A 25,598-nucleotide genomic window follows, 5' to 3' on the forward strand; every position below is an offset into this window, starting at 1 on the left:
GTGTTGCAGTAGCTGTTCATTTTCTTGGATGCTGATTTTCCTAAAATCAGACCTCAAGACAATCATTTCAGACTTGGTGGGCTACTGGTACACTCTTTTTCAAACTTTACAGTCTCCTAGAAGGACGGGTTTGTGGTCTCAAGTGAGAGGTATGGCGAGTTGGGGCAATCAGTATCCGTGTATGGGAAGTGTTCAAGCTCTAACTAGAGGTTATCCTTATGCCCTTTCTTCTTCTTATGGTTGGGACAGTTCACCTTTGGTTTCTTTGGTTCACCTTTTTGAGGTGCTTAGAGTGCGAACTGTAAGAGTTTTCAGAAATCTCCATGGTTGTATCAGGATAATTCAATTGAGGCATAGTAGATTCATGTGCAGATATGAGTATGAGTTTGCTGAGCTCTTGCAAAGGAATGGTTTCCTCCTTGCAAGAAGATTTGGAGATGTCACATTGAGAGTCGTAGCTTTGTTAGATACCATATGGAGATGTGTTGTGGAGTTTGATCGTGAGTTGAGTAGACCTTATTTTCTATCGCCCAAGCTTGTGATAGACAGTGGCACTGTTGATATTGATTACTTAGAGCCTTATGGGCATGAGATGTTGCATGATATTGATTTCAGTCCTTTAGGGATTTTCAGTTTGAGTATCATGGATGGTAATATTTTGGAGTAATGTTTTCACTGATGTGATCAAAGTGGTGCAGCATTGGCGTGGTAGGTTCTTCTTGAGACAGAAATGGAACCCTGGGCTCATACTTGCTTGGGTGTGGATTAGTTTAAATTTTTTTGGAATTGTGGTGGCATTGCTTGAGGACAAGCAATTTTGGGAAGGGCGGATTGTAATGTCCCCTTCTCTGCAGTGATTAGTTCTGTTGGCCGTTAGCCTAGTTCGGATGCCCGTAGGCTAGTCAGAGGCAGAAATTATGGTTTCTTATTTTCTAGGAGGATTCTTTGGTGTTTTAAGGGGCTATATGTGGGAGTTTGACAGTTTGGATTTTGGATTCCTTTTGGGTTTTCAGAGAGCTTCAGGATGGTTCGACATGCATCTGCATCAAGTGACTTTTTCCAGACTTACTATTTTTAGTAAGTACGACGATTGCTCAGAATGTGGTTAAAATCACTTTGGAAACACTTACTATTTTTAGCAGTATGCTATTTTTAGTAAGTATTATTTTTAGCAGTTCTATTTTTAGTAGGATGTCAGCAGGCTTGTTCAGATGGCTATTTCTGACAGGTCAGTTTGAGCAGTTGGTCTTCCCTCATTTTTTGGTGCTATTCTTGGCAAGGGTTCCTCAGCTTAGTTCAGTGACTATTTCTGGCAGGGCAATTCTCTCAGCTTGTTTCTCCATATCCTTGGAGTTTGTTTTGGCAGGTTCAGTATTTGATGAAAAATGGTGTTTTAAATTAAATTATAACTTAAGGCAAAGGTTGGACGATTTATTTAAAAGGGGTTGCTTAAGTTATATTGATATATAAGTCATTTCCTTAATTATATATTGGGTGATTTATTGTTGAGGAAAAATACATTATAAAGTGAAATATTAATACGGCAAGATGGACGCCTTATGGAGAAATAAGTTAATTTTATAATATATTTCACTTATCTACCTTGGATGCCACATTATGATTTTATTGTCATTTTTATAAAGAATATTTGCTCCTATGAGAAGGTCGATTTGGAGAAAGGAGAAATGAAATATAATTTCAAAATAATGTGAAGTGAATGTGCATTTGGATTTGGAGGGATTGTGAATTTGAATTTGAGCCCTTAAAATCTATAAATGAGAGTGTTGGGCTTCTCATTTGGTATCAAATGAATTTGCATCGTTATGCTGCCGAATTGGCGATCGAAAATCTGAGCTTCGAAGTGTGGCTTCCTAACTAAGTCTCAGTTTCGTACTTGCAAGATAGTACCTAGTTGTGTCCATGTATTCCCAGTGCCGTTGGTGAGTGAGTTGTAGATTGTGGAGTGTTCTATTTGGGATTGGAATGTTTCTGGTTGCTGGTCGCGGGACTACTGAAAGTGTATTTTGCTCACACCTCTTGACCAGGCGATTCCATCATTCTGGGTACTGGCTCATGCTTCCTTCCTACCACTGGTGATGCATATTGTAAGTTTTTAGCATCTTATTTTGAGTGTGGATTTTTATATTGCAAATCGAACGTCCCAGGTTAGGCGTTGGGTTTTGTGAATGCATTGGGAAGCATGCAAAATAAATATGGGTGTTTCGATGGCTTTCCTTGGGTTTGTTTTCATTGTAGCGGGTATAGCAATTATTTAGAACATATTTTGGGTGAATTGGGTGAGTAATGAGAGAGTTAAGAGCGTTTTAGTGAATTCATAGGCTGTTGGTTTTGCAATTCTTGCCTGCTGATTTTGGTGTTAGCAGAAATTTCATTTTCTTATTTGGATATTCAGCATTACTCTCTTCACACATTATCTTGATTATTGTAAGGTTAAGTAGTAGTACTACTAACCAATTCTGGTTTGCAACTCTGACCCCGCTGAAAAGTGGAAGAGGCTGGCTTGCCGCCTATTTTCAAGTAAATTGTAATTCAGTCCTCCCACTGCATAAGTTGTTGAGTGATGTCTGAGTGTAATGGTCCTCCTGTTGCATAAGCGATTGAATTGAGATTGTTTTGTAATTTCAGTCCTCTCGCTGAAATATCGCGGTTGAGTGATTTGTGCCTTTGTATGTTTCTCTTGGCTGGTTCACCGCCAAGTTTCTTGCATTCCCACTGGATAAGCGGAAGGGGCTGGCTTGCCGCCCAAGCATTGTATTGTTTCCTATTATTTGAAGCTAACGATCCTCTCAACATTGTATGCTCTCACCTTCCCACATTGGGCACTTGGTGATCAGAAAGTGGAAGGGTTGCATTTTCCAGCAAGTTTTCAGTTTATGCTTTCTAACCTTAACGGGTTATCTGTTTGTGGATGATTATTATTGGCTTATAAAACCAAAAAAAATAACTGGGATATTACAACAGGAGAAGATCATCTTATTGCAAAATGCAAACAAGATCTTTTGGTTGAATTTTATATGAAGGATCTAGGTCTTCTGCACTATTTTCTTGGTTTAGAAGTATGGCAAAAAGAGAATTATATTTTCCTAAATCAAGGAAAATACACCACTGATATCTTGACCAAATTTGGTATGATGGATTGTAAACCTCTATCCACTCCAATGGAAACAAATCTTCATAAGCTCAAAAGTGAAGTAGTAGATTCAGAACCTACAAATCCTACATACTATAGACAAATTATTGGTTCTCTTATGTACCCGGTAAACACTCGCCCTGATATTTGTTATGCTACTAATGTGTTAAGTCATTTCATGTGTGAACCTAAGAAGATTCACCTAATGGCTGCTAAGCATATTCTGAGATACTTGCATGGTACTATTGGATTTGGCCTGAAATATGAAAATGTTGAGATACAACTTCAATTCTGATTCCGACTGGGCAGGCAGTTCCATTGATCATAAAAGTACAACGGGGTGTTGTTTCAGTCTTGGATCAGCTATGATATCCTGGTTTAGCAGAAAACAATCAGCAGTTGCTCAGAGTTCCACTAAAGCCGAATATATGGCTGCCTCCATGGGAGCTCGTGAAGCAGTGTGGTTAAGGAAATTGCTAGTTGGACTATTTGGGAAGCCTTTGAACCCCACTGTGATTCACTATGATAATCAAAGCTGCATCAAACTTTCTGTAAATCCAGTTTTTCATAATCGATCCAAGCATATAGAGATATGGTAGACAAAGATGTTATCAAATTGGCCTACATCAGCACTGAAGAGCAAAGTGCTGACATATTCACCAAACCTCTTGCAAAGTTGAAAGTGGAGTACTTTAGAGGTAAACTTGGTATGACTAAATTATAATTGAGATTTCTGATATTGAATCTCAGTCATATGTAATTTGATATATTCATGAATATTTTGGATGCAATATTGCATTTGTGTGTTATGTCATGAAAGGTGACGATCTTTCATGTGATGTATGTGTAAGATCTCTATTGTAAGGTGACGACCTCAACAATAGCTTGATCTGTTATCAAGATTGACTACATTAAGTTGCTGTCCCGGAATGTGCCGGAAATCTTGATACTGAATTTGTTATATTTGAGTTATTGATTTGTTATCATTAAATGTTGTCCTGAAATATGTCGGAGATTATGATAACAATCATATCATGATTGACTACATTAATTTGCTGTCCCAGAATGTGCCGGATGTCATGCTATTATTGCTCCTGTGATAATGACAACAATTAATATGTTGAAGAACATAATATCTGTGATAATGACAATCTTACAATTGTTATCAAGGTTGTTATCTGATAGACTTCATGTAGTTGTTGTCCCAGAGTGCTGGAGATCAGATAATCCATCTCCCTGAGATATGAAGTATTTCACTAGTAAGCATTACTGAGTGAATGTATATGCTCATGCCAAATGAATATATATCTAGAATGTTGTTCCTTAAACATAATTATGAAATTCAATCCTCTTTTGCTAAGAGGGAGTGTTAAGGATGTAGCCTCATTTGGATTGAAGCAAGCAATATATTATAAGTAAACTAATACATATATATATATGTGTTTGAATGGAAATATATATTTATCATTTCAATTAAAATCACATACATATATATATTGACTGAAAGTAGCATTAACATATTGCTGACTGCCCTACGACAGATTAATGACTGTTATCATTGTATCATCCGATGACTATCAAAGACATGTTCGATATTACTATTGTCGAATATTTATGGTTAAGCACAATAAATATATCGGTGCATAACTAATATATGGTGAAATGTTATGGTTACGTAGGGTCATGACCCTACCTGGCATAAAGCCACGTAGGGGTCATGACCCTACGTAGACATAACCCTTCACCAATATATATATATGCCCAATGATATCGATGCTTGCTGTTAACATAATCAATAACTGTGGCAATTACGTTATACAGCAAGCAGTCGATAATTAAATCAGTTATTATTTGACAGAATCAAATATTTATATCAGTAATCAATATATACATATCAGCGATCACTTTGGAAGTCTGTTCTTACTATTATTGTATTCTCAGATCAAATCTGAGATTATCCTTACAAAAGAATATCTGAAAGACACTGACAAAATCTGAAAGTAAAATATCAGATATACATTGAGATTAAAAGACTATTGTTTTTCTCTATCACTGATCTATATTCCTTAACAAGTACTTGTGCATGTTTAAAAACACAATGTGTAGTTCAACCTGCGAGTTTGTATACATACTTCAATCCAAAAGTGACAAATGAAATGTAATTACTTGTAGAGAAGCATGGAAAAAATACGCAAAATTGGAAGACAATTTGATGGTGGTGCACATATAAATCTCGTATATAAAAAACAAATGGTAAGAAGTCAAACAAAACCATAGTAATATTCCATTGACATATTAAATCCTTCTGTTGCTGCAATGAAGCTGATTGAGTAACATGTGGCATACATCTATTGATAAAATATTGAATTAGTATTTGATAGATTTAGGAGATGCAAAAAAATGAAGCACATCCTATGAACAACAATGTAAGATTGTGCAGATTGAAAAAGGCATTGTGTAGTTCAACCTACATGGTGATGCTTACAATGAAAATGAAATCACGTCCATGTAGCTATCCAAAATGAGTAATAAATTTATGTTGGAGTATAAATACCTCTTTTACATGAAGGGGAAGGTTTTGAAATTGAATGATTCGTTTCATGGAACACCTGATGAGCACAAAAAAAACACAATAGTACAGGTGCATGTTGTTAAAAGCAATGTGTATTTCAACCTGCACCTTTGTTTGTAAATTGAAATTGAATTGCACAATCTAAGGTTCTAATAACTGGTTCAGAAATATGATCGAACACAATTTCTTTAAACACAAGCTGGTTGCAATGCATGTATAAATGTATTACATGATTAAAAGGTTGTGAAGTCGACCGAAACCTTAGGGAGAAATGTGAATGACCAATGTTGTCCTTCCATTCCTGCTGGCTGCCAACAATGTGAATCTGAATAAGACAATGTTTAAATGTGTTGATGAAATCAGTAAACAGTACATTGGACGCTATATAGCAGAGTCAAATAATGTAAGCCTTATGGCAAAGTTGTAAGCTTGTGCAAGTTAAAAAACAATGTATTTGAACCTGCAAGTTGACATATATGATAAAAACAAAATAGCATCCCTGCAGCAAGATAAAGTGAAGAATACTTTTTTGTTGGAGTTGACATACCTTTTTTATGTGAAGAGATCATTTCACATAAACTCAGAGTAGCAGAAAAAACATGTCTTACGGGTGCAGCTTGAAAAGGACAAAGTGTCTTTCAATGTGCACTGTTGCATGTAAAATTTATTCATAATCAGCTAACTGAAAGTATAATTACTACTGTACGAGCATAAGAGAAGACATGAGTTTTTAAGACATGTTAATTGCAATGCATATATATATATACCTGCCATGTGACTAGAAAGTATATGTGAACTGAAAGCTTAGTGATAATTGTGGATGAGCAATGATATCCTTATTCATGCCAACAACCTGAATCTGAATAAGACGTTTAAATGGATCGATCAAATTCTCAAACACTTTTCCACTGATATACCATAGGCATACAAATAAAACTCATATCAATGATGATGTAAGATTGTTGAGACATGGACCAGCTAGGACTCGAACCTAGGACCTTCCATACGCTGCTGGAGTGCTCTACCACTGAGCTACTGGCCCCTCTTGGACTAGTCCATCGTCGGTCCAGGTGTGGCTTATTTCCAACACCAACACCCCCCCTTAAGCCACACCTCTCGTGTGCTTGGGGCTCCTAGCCTGGACCTGGCTCTGATACCATGTTGAGACATGGACCAGCTAGGACTCGAACCTAGGACCTTCCATACGCTGCTGGAGTGCTCTACTACTGAGCTACTGGCCCCTCTTGGGCAAGTCCATCGTCGGTCCGGGTGTGGCTTATTTCCAACACCAACTAAGATTGTGCACAATGAATAAATCAATGTGTAGTTCAACCTGGAACTTGACATATCCATTAATAGGAACGACAAATCCAAACAGAAACATTGTGTGAACAATATATTTCTTTTCGACTGAACATAACTATTCTACCTGAAGTGGAAGGTTGTGAAAGCCAACAATTGATATGACGTTACCTTGGACGAGTAGGAAAAGACACATTTATAAGTCCAGGTTGACAAACACAATTTTTGTTCGAACCCGCACCGTTCTGTATACACTAAATGGTAATGCGCATACTGAAATATAATTAGCACTGCACAATCTTGAAAAACAAATAATTATTGGAGAACCTTTGGTTGCAATTCATGTTTAAATTTGTTATGTGATTAGAAAGGTTAACAAGTCAACCCAAACCTTAGTGTTAAACATAAATTAAGATTAATATCCTTACTATCATGCCAGCAACCTCAAATGAATAATACTTTGTTTAAAATTAAAACTGTTGATACATTCTGAAACAACATTTCAGCAATATAGGACACATAAAATAATATAAAGTCCTATGAATGATGAGGTAAGATTGTACAGGTTAAAAAATACAGTGTATTTCTATCTACATGTTGACTTACATTGAAAGCAAAATCGCTTCCCTGCAGCAACGCAAAATGAAGAATACATTTATGTTCGAGTACAAATACCTTTGTTACCTAAAGGGGAATGTTTCCAAATCCAACCATTTCTTTCATGGTACCTCGGAAGACCACAAAAAACACATTTTGCACAAAAAAATACAAAAGCTGTATTTTGACCTGCAGTTTTGCATGTAAACTACAATCCCATTGTTGAAAATGAAGTATAATTACTGGTACTGACGTATGACAAGATATAGAATTTTTGAAGAGACACTGCTTTTGATACATCTATAAACCTCTTTCAAATAAGAAGACATGTTTTTTGGATGTAAGAAATTGAAGGTTTCAAAACACACCATATCATTTAACTTCTGCTTATCAAAACACCCAAAACATGCTGTTTTTTAACCCCTCCATTGTAGAAATAGGCAATTAGATTTTCTGTAATAACTAGTTTATAGTTTTGGGGACCTTTCAAGGACATTCCAATCAATTGTGATTCGCTGCAGATTTTAAGTTAACTTATCAGCCAATGCTGAAGAGAAGTCACAATTCTCTGAGCATAATTTTAAATACAATATCTAATAAAATAAAATGTTTATTTACAAATTGAGAAGAAATTATCATACTTGGGTGCTTGGGGTTTGATGTATACAAAACTTTTTCTACCGGGACGTTACATCGTAATGATGGTTAATGGAGTGTGATCCAAAACGTTCATGGAAAAAACTCGCAGAATTTTATCTCAAGAATTTGTCTTCACTATACTTTTGTACTTATGCCTATATTTTTTTTACTACAAATGTGGTGTGTGTTAGCCTATTCTGTTACCCCCTATAATGGAACGCGTGATCCAAAAATGTGAAAACTCAAGGACTACAAAAATGAGCTTTACATATCAGGTTAAGAAAAAGTACCAAATGCCCTAGCTAGGCCATGATCTACAAGATGGCATTTACCTTAGCCTATGGTGTTTAGTTTTACCGACAAAAAGTGTTTGGTGCTTGAAGTTTAATCACTGGTTTAAGTGCACATGCTTTATGCGTTCCCTTGGCACTCCACCTGACCTCTTCAGCATTAAGTGGTGATCAATATGAGCTGGTAGATTGTGCAATTCAACCTCAAACAAACTTATCTTTCTTTTTTCAGTTGATTGAACCAGAAAAATAAATTGTACAACACCAACCACAGAACTTACTCTGATAAAAGACTAGAAACAGATAGCAGGAATAACAAGTCCACTTACTAAGGTACTCAAAACACACTGTTTCGTGACCGTACACATTCAATTTCCCAATAATTGTTGCTATTTGATAAAGTTACAAATTGCAGAGGACACATTTTTCTACCATGCGTACATATACAAAGCTACAATCCATGGGGGTTCTGTAGGTTGTGATTTGCATGTTAAATACACTCCGAATTTTTCTATGCATGCAATTTCTTATAAGAGGCAGCATTTACTATGTCGGTTAAACCCCTATGCCATAACATATAGGTTTGTCAAAGATATTATTAACTATACTTATCTACATATGGATCTGAAATGACACCATCTTTATTTGGTTTAACAAAATTACTGGTTTCAGAGCACACAGTGTTTACTAAACTGCAATTTAGAGGGTCCCCAAAACATAGTGTTTTCTAACCTGTACTTTGCAGAAGTATATTCAATTTCCAAATTAACAGTAATAATGCTGCTCTTACTATTAAAAATAAATACCTTTAGATACAAATTTACCAACCATAGGGATTTGGTAGATTGTGAAATACAGCTTACAAAACACATTTTCTATTTGAAGCGTGCAATTTCCTGTACAAGGGATTATTTGCAATTTGAAGCATGTACTGTGAAGGTTATAGGCTATACCATCTTGTACATGTTATGAAAAATACCATATTTGGAAACCCCCAGTTTGCTTTAAGAAACATACTATTTTTCTGCAATAACTATTTAATTTATCCTTTTTTAAATTAAAAACCTACCCAAATGAGAAATGTATAAAAAAATTAGAATTGGTTGACGATTTCACTAACCTATCATGTGAGTATCAATTCTTTACTGTCTGCCCCACCACCTTTCAAAACCCTCCGTCTTTACCAACCTGCATTCCATTTCTCCAATTTTACTTTCAAAATAACAACTTGAAGGTTTAAAATATACTGTTTTTTGGAACTAGCATTTCCAACCTTGTTTCATTTGTCCCTTCATACTTAAAAACCCTTGCCCACCAATGTTTGAGAAAAAAAACAGATATAGTTTGTGCTAGTGATTTTGTGGAAAAAACTGTATAATTTTAGATTCAGTTCACTGTTTCACTGACCCATCAACTCAATATAACTTGTTTACTTTCTCCCTTGCTTGCTTGCAAAACCCAGTATGTTTTGAACCCTGGAATTCATTTGTCAAATTTAAAATTAAATCCCTTCCCAACTGAGAAAAAATAAAAAGAAACTGATTTGGTTCAATTTTACAGTAGCCCATCACATGATTAACCATTTTTTGCATTCTCTTCCAACAACAATACCCTCTATGTTTTCCACCTACAACCTGTTGTGATGTCTTCACTCATCAACCCATTGCAAATGGGGACCCCCCCACTTTTTCTTTTTAGAGTAGAAGTTTTGCCTAGTTTCCTAGTGTTTGCCTTTGCCGATGAGAGGGTTTTTGAATTTTGAATAGGATCATGTGTTTAAAATGTCAAAATGTTAGAGTGATCCTGAGTTTTGCCTAAGTCTAGGGGTTGCCTTAGAGTTTTGATTTATTCTTGCTAAGTGTTGACCTTCTTGAGCGTTAACGTGTTTTAAACACGCATATCAGTGATTTTAAAGTGCCAAGGTATTTCAGACCTTTTGGAGTTGTTTTCTTGCTCCTAGGTATTATTTAAGTTGATTTCGCACTTTATCTCGATAATTTCTTAGCGTTTCGCTCATTATTTTGGAAAATTTGCCTGAGTCCAGTCAAATTTTGAAGTTTCTAAGTGATTTTGAGTAGTTAAAATGCCAAATTCCAAAGGGAAATCCATATTCCAAGGGTTAGAAGGTCAAATTCCATGCTAGAGGTGCTTTTCCCCTCATATTCCAGACTACCCACCTTTTTCCCCCACTCAAAATCCACACTGAACATGGGTTTCCCCTGAAATCCATACTGGTTATGATTTTCCACCACTGTTTATCCATGCTTGGGTCGTTTTTCCCCTAGAAGTGCTAAAATTTGGCTAAGTGTTAGGATTTTTCCAGACTGCCATCGATTTCCACCAGGAGTGTGGACTGGAGTGTGGACTATAGTGCGGACAACGTTGAGGATGATTCCATGCCTGGGTCGATTTTCCACTAGGATGTTTTTTGACAAGTCTGGATTTTCATCCAGACAGAGGTCGATTTTCCATTGAGAGCATTTTGATGAGTTTTAAGTCCAGATTTTCATCCAGATAGAGGTCGATTTTCCACCAGGTATTTTTTGCTTGTAAAGTGAGCTTGGGGTGTGGATTTTTAGTCTAGACTGCCATCGATTTTCCCCTGGAGTGTTTTATGTGCATTTTGATGAAATTTTGCATGGATTTTTATCCAAGCTAGGATCGATTTTCCCTTGTGGGAAATTTTTTGACACTTTAATGATTTTTAAAGGGATTTTTTAATCCCAACCCAAGTCGATTTTCCCCTGAAAGTGCTAAAATTTGGCTAAGTGTCAGGATTTTTCTAGACTGCCATTGATTTTCCACCAGGAGTGTGGACTGGAGTGTGGACTATAGTGCGGACAACGTTGAGGATGATCCCATGCCTGGGTCGATTTTCCACCAGGATGTTTTGTGATAAGTTAGTGCACATTTTTGTGTAGACTCTCAGTCCATACCCAAGTCGATTTTCCACTGAGAGCATTTTGATGAGTTTTAAGTCCGGATTTTCATCCAGACTGAGGTCGAAATTCCACCAAGGAGTATTTTTTGCAAATGAAGTGAATTTTTGTGTGGATTCTTTATCCATGCCCAAGTTGATTTTCCCTTGGCCTATTTTATGTGCAAGTTTGATGAAATTTTGTCAGGATTTTTATCTCAACATGGGACGAATTTCCCCCAAGAGCATTTTAATGATTTTTAATGAGTTTTTATTGGGATTTTTATCCCTCAAGTCCAGATTTTCATCCAGATAGAGGTCGATTTTCCACCAGGGAGTATTTTTTGCTTGTAAAGTGAGCTTGGGGTGTGGATTTTTAGTCTAGACTGCCATCGATTTTCCCCTGGAGTGTTTTATGTGCATTTTGATGAAATTTTGCATGGATTTTTATCCAAGCTAGGATCGATTTTCCCTTGTGGGAAATTTTTTGACACTTAAATGATTTTTAAAGGGATTTTTTAATCCCAACCCAAGTCGATTTTCCCCTGAAAGTGCTAAAATTTGGCTAAGTGTTAGGATTTTCCAGACTACCATTGATTTTCCACCAGGAGTGCGGACTGGAGTGTGGACTATAGTGCGGACAACGTTGAGGATGATTCCATGCCTGGGTCGATTTTCCACCATGATGTTTTGTGATAAGTTAGTGCAGATTTTTGTGTAGATTCTCGTCCATACCCAAGTCGATTCGCCCAAGGGTTAATTTTGATCTAAATTTTGGAATATTTTAAATAAATTGACCCCAAATTTAATTGTTTTTACAAGTGTTGATGATTATTTAAAAAATTAAAAACAATTATTTGATGACTTGCAATGTTATAAAAAATTAAAAAATATTATTTCCTAGGCAAGTTGATTTTTCAAACACAAGTGTAAAAGTGCAAACGTTTTATCTCACATTGCTTGTGTGATGAAAACTCAAGGTGAAAACATGTTTAAAGAGAGGTGACCAACATTAAAATATCATTATATTTGCTGAGTTTGATTGCTAAGTTGCTGATTTGGGTGATTTTCTCCAGCTGGGTGATTTTGGTGAAGTGTCTACTTGACACATTTGGAGCTGAAAGTTAGTTTTGTTGTTCATTTTCTGCCTATTCCCAGCTAGACGATATTTCTTAACAGCCATTGGAGCAAGTTTTTGAGAGTGATTTTCAGATTTGGGAGGTGGCGCCATGGCTGAAGTTGGGAGATTTTATTTGGGAGGCTGATTCTTCCATATCTTGATGAATTTTGGTGATATTTTTGAGTGTTAAGGGGCTGCCGTTATTTTCAGACCTTGCTGGGCGCCATTGCTAGGAGTGATTTGACCTCCATTGTTGGCTGGGAACACATTTTCAGAATTATTCTTCATTGCCCAGGTCATCCACACTAAGGCGATTTTGGTTAAGGGTTGTTTGGAGGATTTTGCAGTGCATTTTCAAGGGCTGCCATTGTTGTTACAGTCTGATACTCCATGGTTGCAGGTTGTCTTTAGATTGATTTTCATTTCCAATCACTTGCCAACTTGGAAAATTTTACTTGGGCGTCATTTCTTATGAGTTTTTTGGGCATTTGGTGGAGCTTCCATTGCTGATCTAAGTCTGAAACTCCATTTTCAGATTTGTCTTCAGACTTAGATATTTTTTACCAGCCCTTTGTTTGTGCCCAAATTTGACAAACTTCACTTGCGGAAGGTGAAATCCATCAAATACAGGTGTTTCCTATGACTGCGACAAGTTTAAATGACTGATTTATGGAAGTTGCAGGTTGTCTTCAGACATTGGGCAACCATTGTTGGACCTTGGAAGGGTGTCTTCAGACTTTAAGAACTAAAAATCAGACTTTTCCACATACTTTTCCAAGCATTTTCAGAATTGTGGTATACTTCCGGGCACCATTTTTGACATTTTTTTGAGTAGACCAGGTTGTCTTCATACTGAAACTTCATTTCCAGCCACATAGTTGTGCCCAGATGTGACCATTTCTGAGTTTTGAAGGTCAAAATAATTCAAATGCAAGCATGTGACATGGCTGTGACCACTTCTAGCCATTGATATTCATCATTTTTAGAGTGTCTTCAAACTTTTTGGAGCCATTTTCAGACTTTCAGAGGGTGTTTTCAGACTTAAGAATCAAAAAATCAGACTTCAATACACCATTTTCTGAGTATTTTCAGGCATTGGAGGGCATATTTAGACTTTGTCCTCAGAAAATCAGACTTTTATTACAACTTTGATATAAAAAATCAGTCACTTTCTAAGTGTTTTCAGACCTCCAAGTGATATTTTTCAGACCTGGACATTCATTTTTGGGCTCCAAGTACTTGATTTTTTGAGTTTACATGGGTGTCTTCAGACTTAGCAATTGTGATAAGACTTATCCCAAGTCTGAAAATCAGGTTTTCTTGAGGAGAATTTTCCAGATTTCAATCCGAACCTTCATATTTTCCAAAGTTGGTGTTACAATTTTCTAAGGCTACCTATCACATGTTGGGACAAATGTGAGGAACAAAGTCCTGATGGTGTCCGGATTTCCACTCCATGGAATGGTGATCTAGTCAACACAAGATTTTCAAGGACAGTGAGTCTGGATGAGGGTCGGATTTCCACTACAGGGCGGAATTACAAAGGAAGGAAGTTGTCCAGATAGGCATCAAATTTCCACCAAGTGAAGAATGGACAAGGATAATGCTGATGGTTTTGAGGAATGATCAGTCCATATGTGGATGGATTTCCCACAAAGGTTGAAATCAAGTTTATCACAATGGTGTTTGATTCAATGCTTGTTTGTTTTGCAGGATTGTTATGAGGAAAGGAAGTACGATGATCAGGGCTTGAGGTGAAGGAGGATGCATGCAATGAGGATAAGGAAGATCAATACTTCAAAGATTGGATGGGGATTTCCGGATAGAGATTCCAGAAGGTTAAGATGAGGACTAGATCAATCATGAAGAAGACTTCACTTTGATGGTGAACAAATGAAGGAAAGTAAGTTCAAGAAATGGACACAAAGGATTTTACACCAAGAAATCCAGAACTACATCAAGGAATTCCAACATCAAAGAGTGCTAAGGAAGGAAATATTTCAGGATTCCAAGATTGGGAAATTTTCCAAACATAAGGAGGGAACAATTCATGGAATTCCTTAACATAAGGATGGAATGTAAGTATCATAAGGGATTCCAAACATTGTGAAGATGAAGAATGTACAAGGCAAATTGGTTAAGTGTATAAGGCAAGCTGAGGTGGCATCCTAGTCACCACTCGTTCAATCAAAGGGTACCGAGTCAACATTCATTCTAGGAGGAAATAGGTGACACATGGCGCTACATCAAATATTATTTATCTTACCTACCCTCGTTTCTTAGTGGCCAATGTAATGGTGGTTGTACAAACCCTAATTAGGGTTTTATCTTGTAATCTTGGCCGTTGATCTTGAATCAATCTGAGCCATTCATTTCTTTTGAGGCTCTATATAAACCTCATTGTCTCTCATTTTAAAGGAGAGTTTTTGTAGAATTGTTGGTATATGCTGCAGCTATTTGAATCATAATCATTGTTCAATTGTTGGTGATTTTGCTCTTCAAATGTTGTCTTTGCATTCATGGTTCTCAATTCCTTCACGTTAGATTAGAATTTATTTTCATGTATGTTAGATTGAGTGAAAGATTTGTTGAATATATTTGTGTGGAATCCTTAATCCATACCACTAGCCTCTTGCCGCTGGTAAGTGCGCCTTGTGTGGTCAACTGGAAATTTGAGTAAGCATAACTTCAACTATTATGTCCCTTGACAAGCATCAACTTGGATGGTGTCAATGTTTGATGGTGATAGCCTGAAAATCTTTAAGTATACCTTAGATGATTGCACTAAGATTGTGTCAATGCCTGTTTGTGAGACCTTGCCTAGTTTGATTCCACTAGATTTATTCATCATTTCCTACATTCCTAGGCTTAAAATAGATTTCCTGAACCCTATTCCTTTTGCTCATTTTTTAGTAAGAATCAAGTCCGGAGCTTCATTGCCAAATCCTAAGTTATCGGCATACTTATCCTGATCCATGATAAGATTGAGCATTCATGTACAACGTAAGTCCCCTTGTGATTCCAACATTATCACATCAAACCACTAAACTTATCCACATGTCAAGACCTGACATTTCGTAACCTTGGAGTTGTCTCATTTGATCGCAAAGCTTAGCATATGAGAGACTTTGTTCAAGAGAGGATAAGATACCTTGGTAGTTTTTTCTGTGTTCGTGTGTGCATAAAAAACACATCAACACAACCCTCTTCATTTATCCGTTTCTTGTTTTTCAACCCTACAGAACTGATAAACCAACCAAAAAATACACATGGCTACCAATTTTTACACACCTTTTTCAAGAATTCTGCTTCTTTACTCTCCCCCTTTGATTCCACGCTTTCAATTTCACGAGCAGAAGACATCTCCAAAACACGAAGTGTTTTTTAAGTCATGTAGAGCTTTCAAACACAATGTGTTTTCAATAGTTACTGCTGCTATTTCCGTTGGGAATATAACCCATTGGCGGCGTCCATGTTTTCCCTACATTTCTTGGTTTTGCACCGAAAAATTCCCACTTGCTCCGTCCCGTCTGTCCCCATTTGCAGGCCTTCCATTTTAATAACGTACTTTTCCATATCATCTACTGTCACCCCAAGTATTACCTTTTGGCTGGTTTCTCCTTACGTCAACATATACTTTTTATATGGTGTTAGGTATGTCAATGTCTCAGGCATGCTGTTTTATAGGAGAATACATCCGACTCTCACAACAAAGTTTAAGCTTGACATTAAAAAATAATTAATAAATTATTAATGCTCACAGGTGTACGTGTGTAAAGACCTGTCTTTTCATGCATCATGGTAAATAACCTGCAGAATATTGAGAGACGGTAATCATTTCTAGTCCAGTAAATCTCTATTGAACAGACAGAGAAGACTAAACACAGAGAAAAGTTACAAAAGCTTAATTCTCAGGATAATGTTGATCCATAATCCATAGGAGGAAAAGTTCGTAACCAAAATGGAGGTTGATTGATAACCCATGAAGATAAAACTCAGATTCAAACTAGAGGTAAAAGTCTACAAAGATGGTATCCATACTTCATGGTGTTCATCAGAATGTTGAGTTGCTGGAGCTCTGTTTCATGTTGACACATACAGGTCGTGAGAGTCCTGTAAAGGGAGAGTTTTTTCAATAGGGGACTTCTGAATTTGAGCTAAAATCTTAAGCAGGAGTTGATAAATAGACAGGATTAGCAATAGAGCAAATTTGTCAATAGCATAGACACTCCCACAAGGGCATTCATCTCTTCTAGGTTGAGGTTACGTAAATTTTTGTGTCATTTGTCCAATTTATCTTTACCGTTCTTGAAATCGCTCTCTCCGCTGTCGAGATAATCATCAAACATCAATCTCATATTATAAGAAAGAGGACATCTTGCGATGTTAAAATCTGCAAAACTTCTGGGTTTCAGGGGTAACTCATGTTTTACTATGTAAACAAATATTGTTTATGAAATTTTACTTCTGGAAAACAAAATTAACACATTTAGTGCTGTGAAGGTTCCATTTCTAGCAGGATATGGATCGTCAAATACTTTTTCACTAGATAGTAATTTAAATATATTGAACACCTCTATTTAAAAAAGGCAAATCTTGGTTATTTCATTTTCTGTCTTATTCAACTCAAAGAAGTCATTTCATTTTACTTCTGGAAAACAAAATTAACACATTTAGTGTTGTGAAGGTTCCATTTCTAGCAGGATATGCATCGTCAAATACTTTTTCACTAGAAAGGAATTTAAATATATTGAACACCTCTATTTAAAAAAGGCAAATCTTGGTTATTTCATTTTCTGTGCTATGCAACTTAAAAAAGTCACATTAAAGGAGACGAGTTATTAGTAGTGTGGTGCCCAATATTTTTGAGAGTATTTCTGAAATTTAAGAACATTTTTGTTTTGAAAAATTGTTATTAAATACTACTTTCAAAATTTATTGAAGGAATAAGTCACAAATCATGTGGCTTACATAATGAACCACTTCTCAGTTAAAACTCAATGGAGCTTTTGAAAATTTGCCCAGCTGCATTTGAGACGGGTTGGAATTGAGGGAAGGCCTGACTTAACAAGGGGACCCTCACAGAGACAAGACACTGGGAAAGTCAAAAAGGAAGAACGACCACACAATGAATAGCAGTAACCGCTGGAAGAAAACTGGAAATACGTCTAGATATCTTGAATATCATTCAGACATCCCATTAATGCACAGGCTTTGAATATTCCATCAAGAAATAGCTTGCTAACGGTGCCTGCAAAATTGTGAATGTTCTAGCAGGGGTTTCCCCACAGATATGAAGTGTCCATTCATATGGATTATTTGTAAAATTTGACACGTGCTATTAACAAAATGCATCGTTGGATAATGCTATTATATTTTATCAACACCTATCTGATCTATTTATTTAATTGATTGTTGTAAATTATTTGTAATCAAGTGGATTCAAGTCACATGAAAATTTCTGTTTCCATTACTCCAACCGTCTTGTTTATAAAATGCATCGTTGGATAACGCTATTGGATGTATTTAACACCTATCTGTTCTATTTATTTGGTTCAGTGTTTTAAATTATTTGTAGTCAAGTGGATTCAAGTCAAATGAAAATGTCTGTTTGTATTACTCCAGTTGTCTTGTGACATCAAGTATCATGATGCATGTTCTTTTTGTTATACAAATGTCATGCACGGAAACAGCTAATGATGACAATGCCGTCATTCAATTATGCTTTGTTCATTTTAATATTATAGGGCTATGTAAAAGCTCACTATTTCTGTTAGACATTTAAATGATTTTAAATTAAAACTAGCAATTGCACCTTGGTGTGCAATGGGTACGTCAAAGAGGTATGGAAAGTTGAAGATGAAATTTTTTGGTCTATTTGTTGCATATATTTGTGCAATATATGAAGTCAATTGGTAAATTATGAAGGGAGAGATGAGATAGGTATACATAGATATGGAAGAGATAAACATATAAAGAGGTAAAGAGAGGGAGAGATTGGCAAAAATATGGAAAGGGGGGGGGGTTGGAGAGAAGGGAGAGAGATAAAGAGAGGAGATAGCTATACATAGATATGGAAGAGATAAACATATAAAAAGGCAAAGAGAGGGTGAGAGAGGCAAAAATGTAGGAAGTGATACATAGAGAGACAACTTTAACTAAAACAAAAAATTTAACTACTTTTGTCATTTAATGATTAAACAATGGACCTTCTTTTGTACTACATCTTTGAGTACACATGCATATTGTACCTTGATACTACAAATACAATATTGAGATGTTGTCGCTAATTTTAACCCTAACTATCTTTTTAAATATGCTAATTTTAAAAGTGGTCGTATAATTTGTAAGCTTTGAAGAAGAAAGCAAGGAGCATTGCGCAGGGACGATCCAAAGAACTAGAGGAGGAAGCTGAGGAAAATAGGGAGGAGAGAAAAGAGAGAAAGGAGGTAAAAAATAGAGGAGCATGGGAACAGAAGGGAAGAGAGAGAGATCTTATTCGTGTCTGGTAATGATAAAAAAGAGAAAGCAAAGAGAGAAAAGAGGTAAAAAGATAGAAGAGTGCGGGAACAAAAGGGAAGAGTGAGATCCAATTCGACCCTGGTAATGATAAAAGTGAATGAGATTGCCTTAAAAATGTAATAATATATGATTTTGCTGGTTTTAGGACTCTAATTTAACTGCACTATGTAACGAAGTTTTATGCCTTGGCCAATATGCTCCATCTTCCTTAGATTTGAACAACCTGGTAGAATGTTTGGCTTGAGTCATAATCTCTTGATCCCAAACAACCAAGTTGAACATGGCTGCATGCGTTGCCATGACATGATTGGTGCAACCGACCATTTTTTGGTCGTTAAACTATTTACAATCATCAATTTTTTTGATGCCGATTGCCAATTTCTTCAGCAAAAAAAACATGACATTAACGATGCTACAAATATAGAGTGCATCCTTTGCATTACTTTTATTAAAAATTGTAGCCATTTGAATATAGCACAAACTAAAAACTAGCGCTTGCACTTGAATGAGGTGCAATGATTATGTTGATAGTAATTTATATCAAGTCTATCACAACAATTCTAATTACAATATGTGACAATACTGCTACTTATATTATGCTTTACTCGATGTCTATAGCCTAGATTACCTGTATGAAGCAAGTAAATATACAGTGAGAAATATCACAGATGTGCTCAACAAGTGGGAGTCCGTAGGGAAGCCGCATCCATTCTCCTATTTACTGTAGTTAGCGGAAATTTAGAAGCATTGTAGCAAATTTAACGTAAGCAATTTCTCTCTTGTAGGAATTTGTTTCTAATCTTGTTCATAGCTTGAGAGTTGTATACAGATATGTGAATTCTCTTTACTTCAGTACAATATCAAATGTATTTTTTTTTTTCTTTTTCTAATCTTCTTCTTATCCTATCTCTCCCTTCTTACTTATACTTGTAGTCTATTCTATTATGATATACGGGCTTTACTTTGCACATATACATTACATTTAATTCTATCTTTTGAATTCACCCCCTAGGAAACAATAAATGAAGATAACAAAGCCCATACACTTAACACGCGTTTCTTAGGTGTTTTGTATTAATGATTATGCAAGAGGAAATTAATATGAGTTTAGATTTTACAACCACAACACAAAAATTGATTACAACACAAATTTTCCACAAACCATTAAAATAAATCAGTAATTAGAGAACCAGATTCGATGAAAAAGAAAGGAATCTCATACACACATAGACATGCATTTAAAGAAGGCAACAACATCAAATTGAATCTATCCAAATTACTACAGCAAACTAAATATACATAACTTGCAATAATTCAAGTATATTGGACAAGATTTAGTCTCCTCCCAAAACAAAAATCAGAAACTCTTAAGTTGTCTATTTTTAAAAATTGATTGTATAGATCATTCTAAATCTACATAAAAATTCTGATTTGAAAATTCATTCACCTACAAGTTTGCAAATATTGTATATATATGTTATGCATTTCTATAAATTATAATTTGATTAAATGTAAATCTACTTGTATATATTCTATAAAATTTATTGTGTTTTTTATTACGGGAAAAACAGGTTTCGAAGGAATCCCGAAATCCTTTACAAAAGATCCTTAAAAGATAATAGCATTAAGAAACAAGAAAATAGATTTTGTTATACCTGCATCAAACAAAGTTTGAATTAGTTTAGAGTTACAATTAGAGTTAGGATTACAATTAGGATTAAGGCAACCCTAACCCTAACCCTAACCCTAAACCTTATTGTAACTCTAGCACCAGTTGTAATTATTTTAATCTTAACCAATAATTCTTATTGTTAGGTCCTTGCAAAATCTAACATTATTATTTTAATAAATATTATTTATAGTAAAAATTATTTAGTTGATTTGCAACTTTCACTATTTTTTAATTTTATGTAGGTCTAACCACCCTCGATAGTTTTTAATCTTAGCTACTACTCACATCGTGAAACTTGATATCATGTATGTAGGTTGCATGTTTTTTATTAAGGAAAAACAAGTTTTTAAGGGACCAGAAACCCTTTACAAGACAGGTTTTAGAAGGACCTGCAACCCGAACCGAAAGATAAACTTGAAAGTCCACTCAAAGAAATAGAACACAAAAGAGACTCGGCACAACCAATCAAAAGAAGGGGAACAACAAATACCCCCACCAAAAACCAATAGGCTGCAAAAGCGACCCTAACCCAACCAGGAAGGATCAAGAATTTGTCCTACCCTTGTGGGATCGAAGGGTCATATCGAAAGAGGACTGGGACAATTTAGATTTTTTACTTTTAACAGTAATCCATCCCTCCTCAACCCTAGCAGCAACCTTTTGCCAAGAGGATGGATCCAGAATAGAGGACCTCCCATCATCAGGAGGAACAGAGCCAACATCCAGAGAGGCAAGGCCAGCAGAAGATCCAACAACAATCTGGGACGCGGGAGAGTCATCCATTAAAGGAGAAGTTCCAACATTTTTCAAACGATCAGTCGGGATGCCACCGCAAGCATCCACACGTTCCTGAGGAACAAAGGCAGCAACCAGAGGCTCATCGCCCTGAGGAACCTGCACCACCACCTGGGAGAAGCTTTTCTTTTTAACAAAATAGTGTTCAGAGGATGCACCCTTCCACCAAGTAGCAGATCTTTTTTTCTTTTTATCTGTTTCACACCTTGCAGCAACATGTCCAGTCTGGAAGCACTTTCGACATCTAAAGGGGATACCTTCAAAGTCGAGCGGTTGGACCCAAGATCCCAAGGAAGATTCAATTTCTAACTCAGCTGGGAGCCCTTTAGAGACATCAATGTTAACCAAAATCCGAACATAAGTAGAGTGATGAATTTGGAAAGAATCCTTATCAATCATTAGGAATTCACCTAAAGCCTCCCCCACTTCCTCTAGCAGAGAGTCCATCCATAGATGAAGAGGAAGGTTAGGGAGCCTAACCCAAATAGGAATCTCATTAAATGAATCAGTAGATGGGTTAAAATCCAGGAACCAGGGTTTAACCATCAAAATAAATGTGTTCCCAGCTGAAAGGATTAATACCTAAGATTTTCGATCTATCCTCTGCATATTCAAATTTGGCAATGAAAAAACCCTTGGTTGCATGTTGATAATTATATATTGATGCATCAAGAATTTTTCCACATTACCCATATTATATTTTATTATTTTTATTCCCTTTGCTATTGGTTCCTCCATGTGAGCACACCAACACTACTATAACATTATTCTTGTAGGTGTTGTGTAATTTGACATCATTTTCTTCTTCCTCTTTATCATTTTTAGATTAATTTTATCAACTCTAATCCTAATACTAATTGAAGCCTAATCCTACCTCTAACAATGATTTCAACTCTAACTCTAACTATAATTTGAATTGTAATACTAACTCCAACCTAAATTGAACTTGAGTACTAATCCTAACCCTTACTCTACTCTAACCCTAACTCAACTCTAACTGTAACCCTAACTCCATGCTTTATCATAATGGTAACCCTAATCATGACTTAACCTAACCTTAACGCTAACCCTACCCTCATTCTCCACAATATACTATTTAGAATATATTTTACTATTATGTGATCAACAATATCTATTTGTGAAATATTGATGTTCCTAAGACTAAGTGAAGCTTACATTTATTGTAATCATTCATTTTATCTAAGCCTTAGCAAAAACCAAATTTCTATTTACAAGTCAAAAAAAAAAAATCAAACCTATTTAATGTAATCTATTTCTCAAGTGGTTTTCATATATTGTAAAGATATTTTATATTATATTTTGCACAATTTAGTCTTTATAATTAATTTTTATTTATTATTATTTAGATTTTTAGATTTTAATATCAATGAATTTTTTTACATTCTGATTTGTATTCCCCAATATGCTATTTAGAATATATTTTACTATTATGCCATCAACTCCCTAGCTTATTTTCAAAGGAACAATACCAAAAACAAAGAAGAAATATTCACATCAACTTAAAATAATATATTTCATTATGTGATCATTCTACTTAAAATAATAATTTATTGGCATCAAATTTTTTAATTTATATTTTAAATTTTAAATTTTAGTTCTTTGTGTATGTAATTTTTACTTTTGCTTTTGAGAACAATATAATTCATTATCTGATCATTCTACTTAAAATCATATTTATCTTTAAATAAAATGTGTATAAAATGTATTTTTATATAATTTTTTTAATTCATTAATTAAAATTTGAAAAAGCATTCTAATATATTCAATAAAAAGCATATAAAATAATGATATATTATTAAGTTAATAATATATGCTATATGCATAAATTTTATTGATAATCTATTTAAATTTATTGTTATGAATATCTCTCTAAATGCAATTTTGTAATTTTTATTGCATTACTTTGTAGCCATATACTCTCTTTTAAAATATTATTATAAATATAAAACCTAAATAAATTTAAGTATTTTTCTTACAATTAAATATTATGTATTTTTATAGCTTAATTTATAATTAAATTATTTCAAATTGTTTCAATCATTTAGCATAATTCTTTTTGTTCAAAATTACAAATTAAATCTTAAACATATACAATCTATAGAATAACATAAATCTATTTATGAACTTTTCAATGTTTGTTAGTCATTCTTTGTACCTTGGTTCTTCCACTTAGTAACCCTAATATATATAGATATCTCTAGGCGTATTATATATATAATATTAATATATATAAGCTAGTAATATATAGATTGACACATTAATTTCAACATACTCAATTGCTTAGATCTGTTAAAAATGTAATAATCATAATATTTAAATAATTTGAAACAAAAAAAAATAAATTTGAATTAATTTGTTTAAGTTAAAATTTATTGTATTTCAAATAAATAAAAATTCACAATAAACCCAACCCCCAACTCAGTTGAACTAAATTTTATGTTTATAAACTGAATACAATCTGGATACAAAAATAACAATCTGATAGTTTAATAAACTTTAATTTGAAGATATAAATGCACTTTACTCTTATACCTAAATTTTTGACTTGTCTCGACCAATTTTACATCCTGCAGGTGGCATAAGTGTAGTGCTCCTGCAGCCATGGTTGAATTCAGGTAGAGTGGAATATGTGAGTGGGATGGCAAGGCATGTCAATCGCCTCTTCTCCCAATACAAAATTATCAGTGCATATTGGGCATGAACCAACATCATGATAAGCTGAAATACTTATGAAGGGCAACTCTTTTACAACGCTTTCCAATATTTCTACTTGATTTATAAAATTGTTATGTAATGTATACCTTGTCTCCATTTGTGCATCAAATATCCTAACTTCATCAATTGAAACACCATTAAGAAATTGCTCTGCTTGGTGTTTGAGAAATTGCAGACAGTTTCTCAAGAGTTGAGTATTTAATTTTTGCAATTTGGGCCTAAATATCTCGGCCCATTTGTAAGCAAACATCCAGCATCCCAGCTTTTGGTTTATGTGATGTAATGTTTGCAATTGATATCGTTTGAATTCATCAAGTTTAGAAGACATATGGAGTTCATTTTGCATATTGTCAACGTCTGTAATCATAATCCATACTTTGTTAGACAAATCTCCATAACTGGCTTTAAATGATCAAGCATTTATATCATTATTAATGAATTTGTCATGTCACGGATTCAGATTGGAGGTGGTGCTTGTTCGGTAAAAAATGCAGGTTTCGTTTCAGTCTTGCTCTGTGTCCTTTTACGATTCAATGGTTGTGCTGACGGATGATTTTAACTAGCCTTAAAACTTTCCGACAACCTTGCCCACGTGAAACAATTTGCGGCGTGAGACAGAACGATTTTCTGGCGAATAAGAGTTCCCGGCGGGAACAATTTACCCGCATGAGAGACATTTCCGGTGGGAGCTTCCCTACAGCTATAGCTATTTTGGTTCCAAAATGTTATATTCGTAGATATTGATTTTCAGGAATGCCATATAATACGACATGTGAATATAACATTAGCTGCGTCTCTCTCCCCCAGAGAATAGCCTATTGACTAATCATAGGTATCCACATTAATAACTTAACATTAATAATTTAATATTAATAATTTTGACATTAATAAATTTCATATATTAATAATTTAATTATGTAATAAATTAGTTATTTTAATAATTTAATAAATGAATAATATAACATTAATAACTTTAACAATTCATCATTAATAAATGTTATAAGATAAATGAATTAATTAAGTTAATAAATAAATTTAATAAATTAATAACTATAATAAATAATAAATTAATAATTTTAATAATTTGATATTAATATTTTAACATTAATAATTCAAACTTTAATAATTTAATACATTAATAACTAACATTAATAATTTAACTTAATTTGATATTAATATTTTAACATTAATAATTTAATAATTCAAACTTTAATAATTTAATAAATGAATAACTAACATTAATAATTTAACTTAAAATAATTTAATATTAATAATTAAACATTGA

The 25,598-nt window shown here is 34.7% G+C and overlaps 1 protein-coding gene across 4 annotated transcripts in view; it reads left to right on the plus strand.

Annotated features, from left to right (window-relative positions):
* LOC131076332 (uncharacterized) overlaps positions 1-24,673 on the plus strand; it is a 242,703-nt gene extending 218,030 nt beyond the window's left edge. The window contains exon 8 of one of the 4 annotated variants that reach the window (XM_058013472.2): positions 17,579-18,113. In XM_058013472.2, coding sequence (XP_057869455.1) covers positions 17,579-17,623 — 45 coding nt within the window. In that variant the 3' untranslated portion in view covers positions 17,624-18,113. Of the gene's footprint in view, positions 1-17,532; positions 18,114-24,171 lie in introns of those variants that run through there. The other 3 variants (XM_058013473.2, XM_058013474.2, XM_058013471.2) reach the window with 3 other exon arrangements.
* The last annotated feature ends 925 nt before the right edge of the window (positions 24,674-25,598 follow it).

Source organism: Cryptomeria japonica, chromosome 11, assembly GCF_030272615.1.
Source record: "Cryptomeria japonica chromosome 11, Sugi_1.0, whole genome shotgun sequence".
Taxonomy (NCBI): domain Eukaryota; kingdom Viridiplantae; phylum Streptophyta; class Pinopsida; order Cupressales; family Cupressaceae; genus Cryptomeria; species Cryptomeria japonica.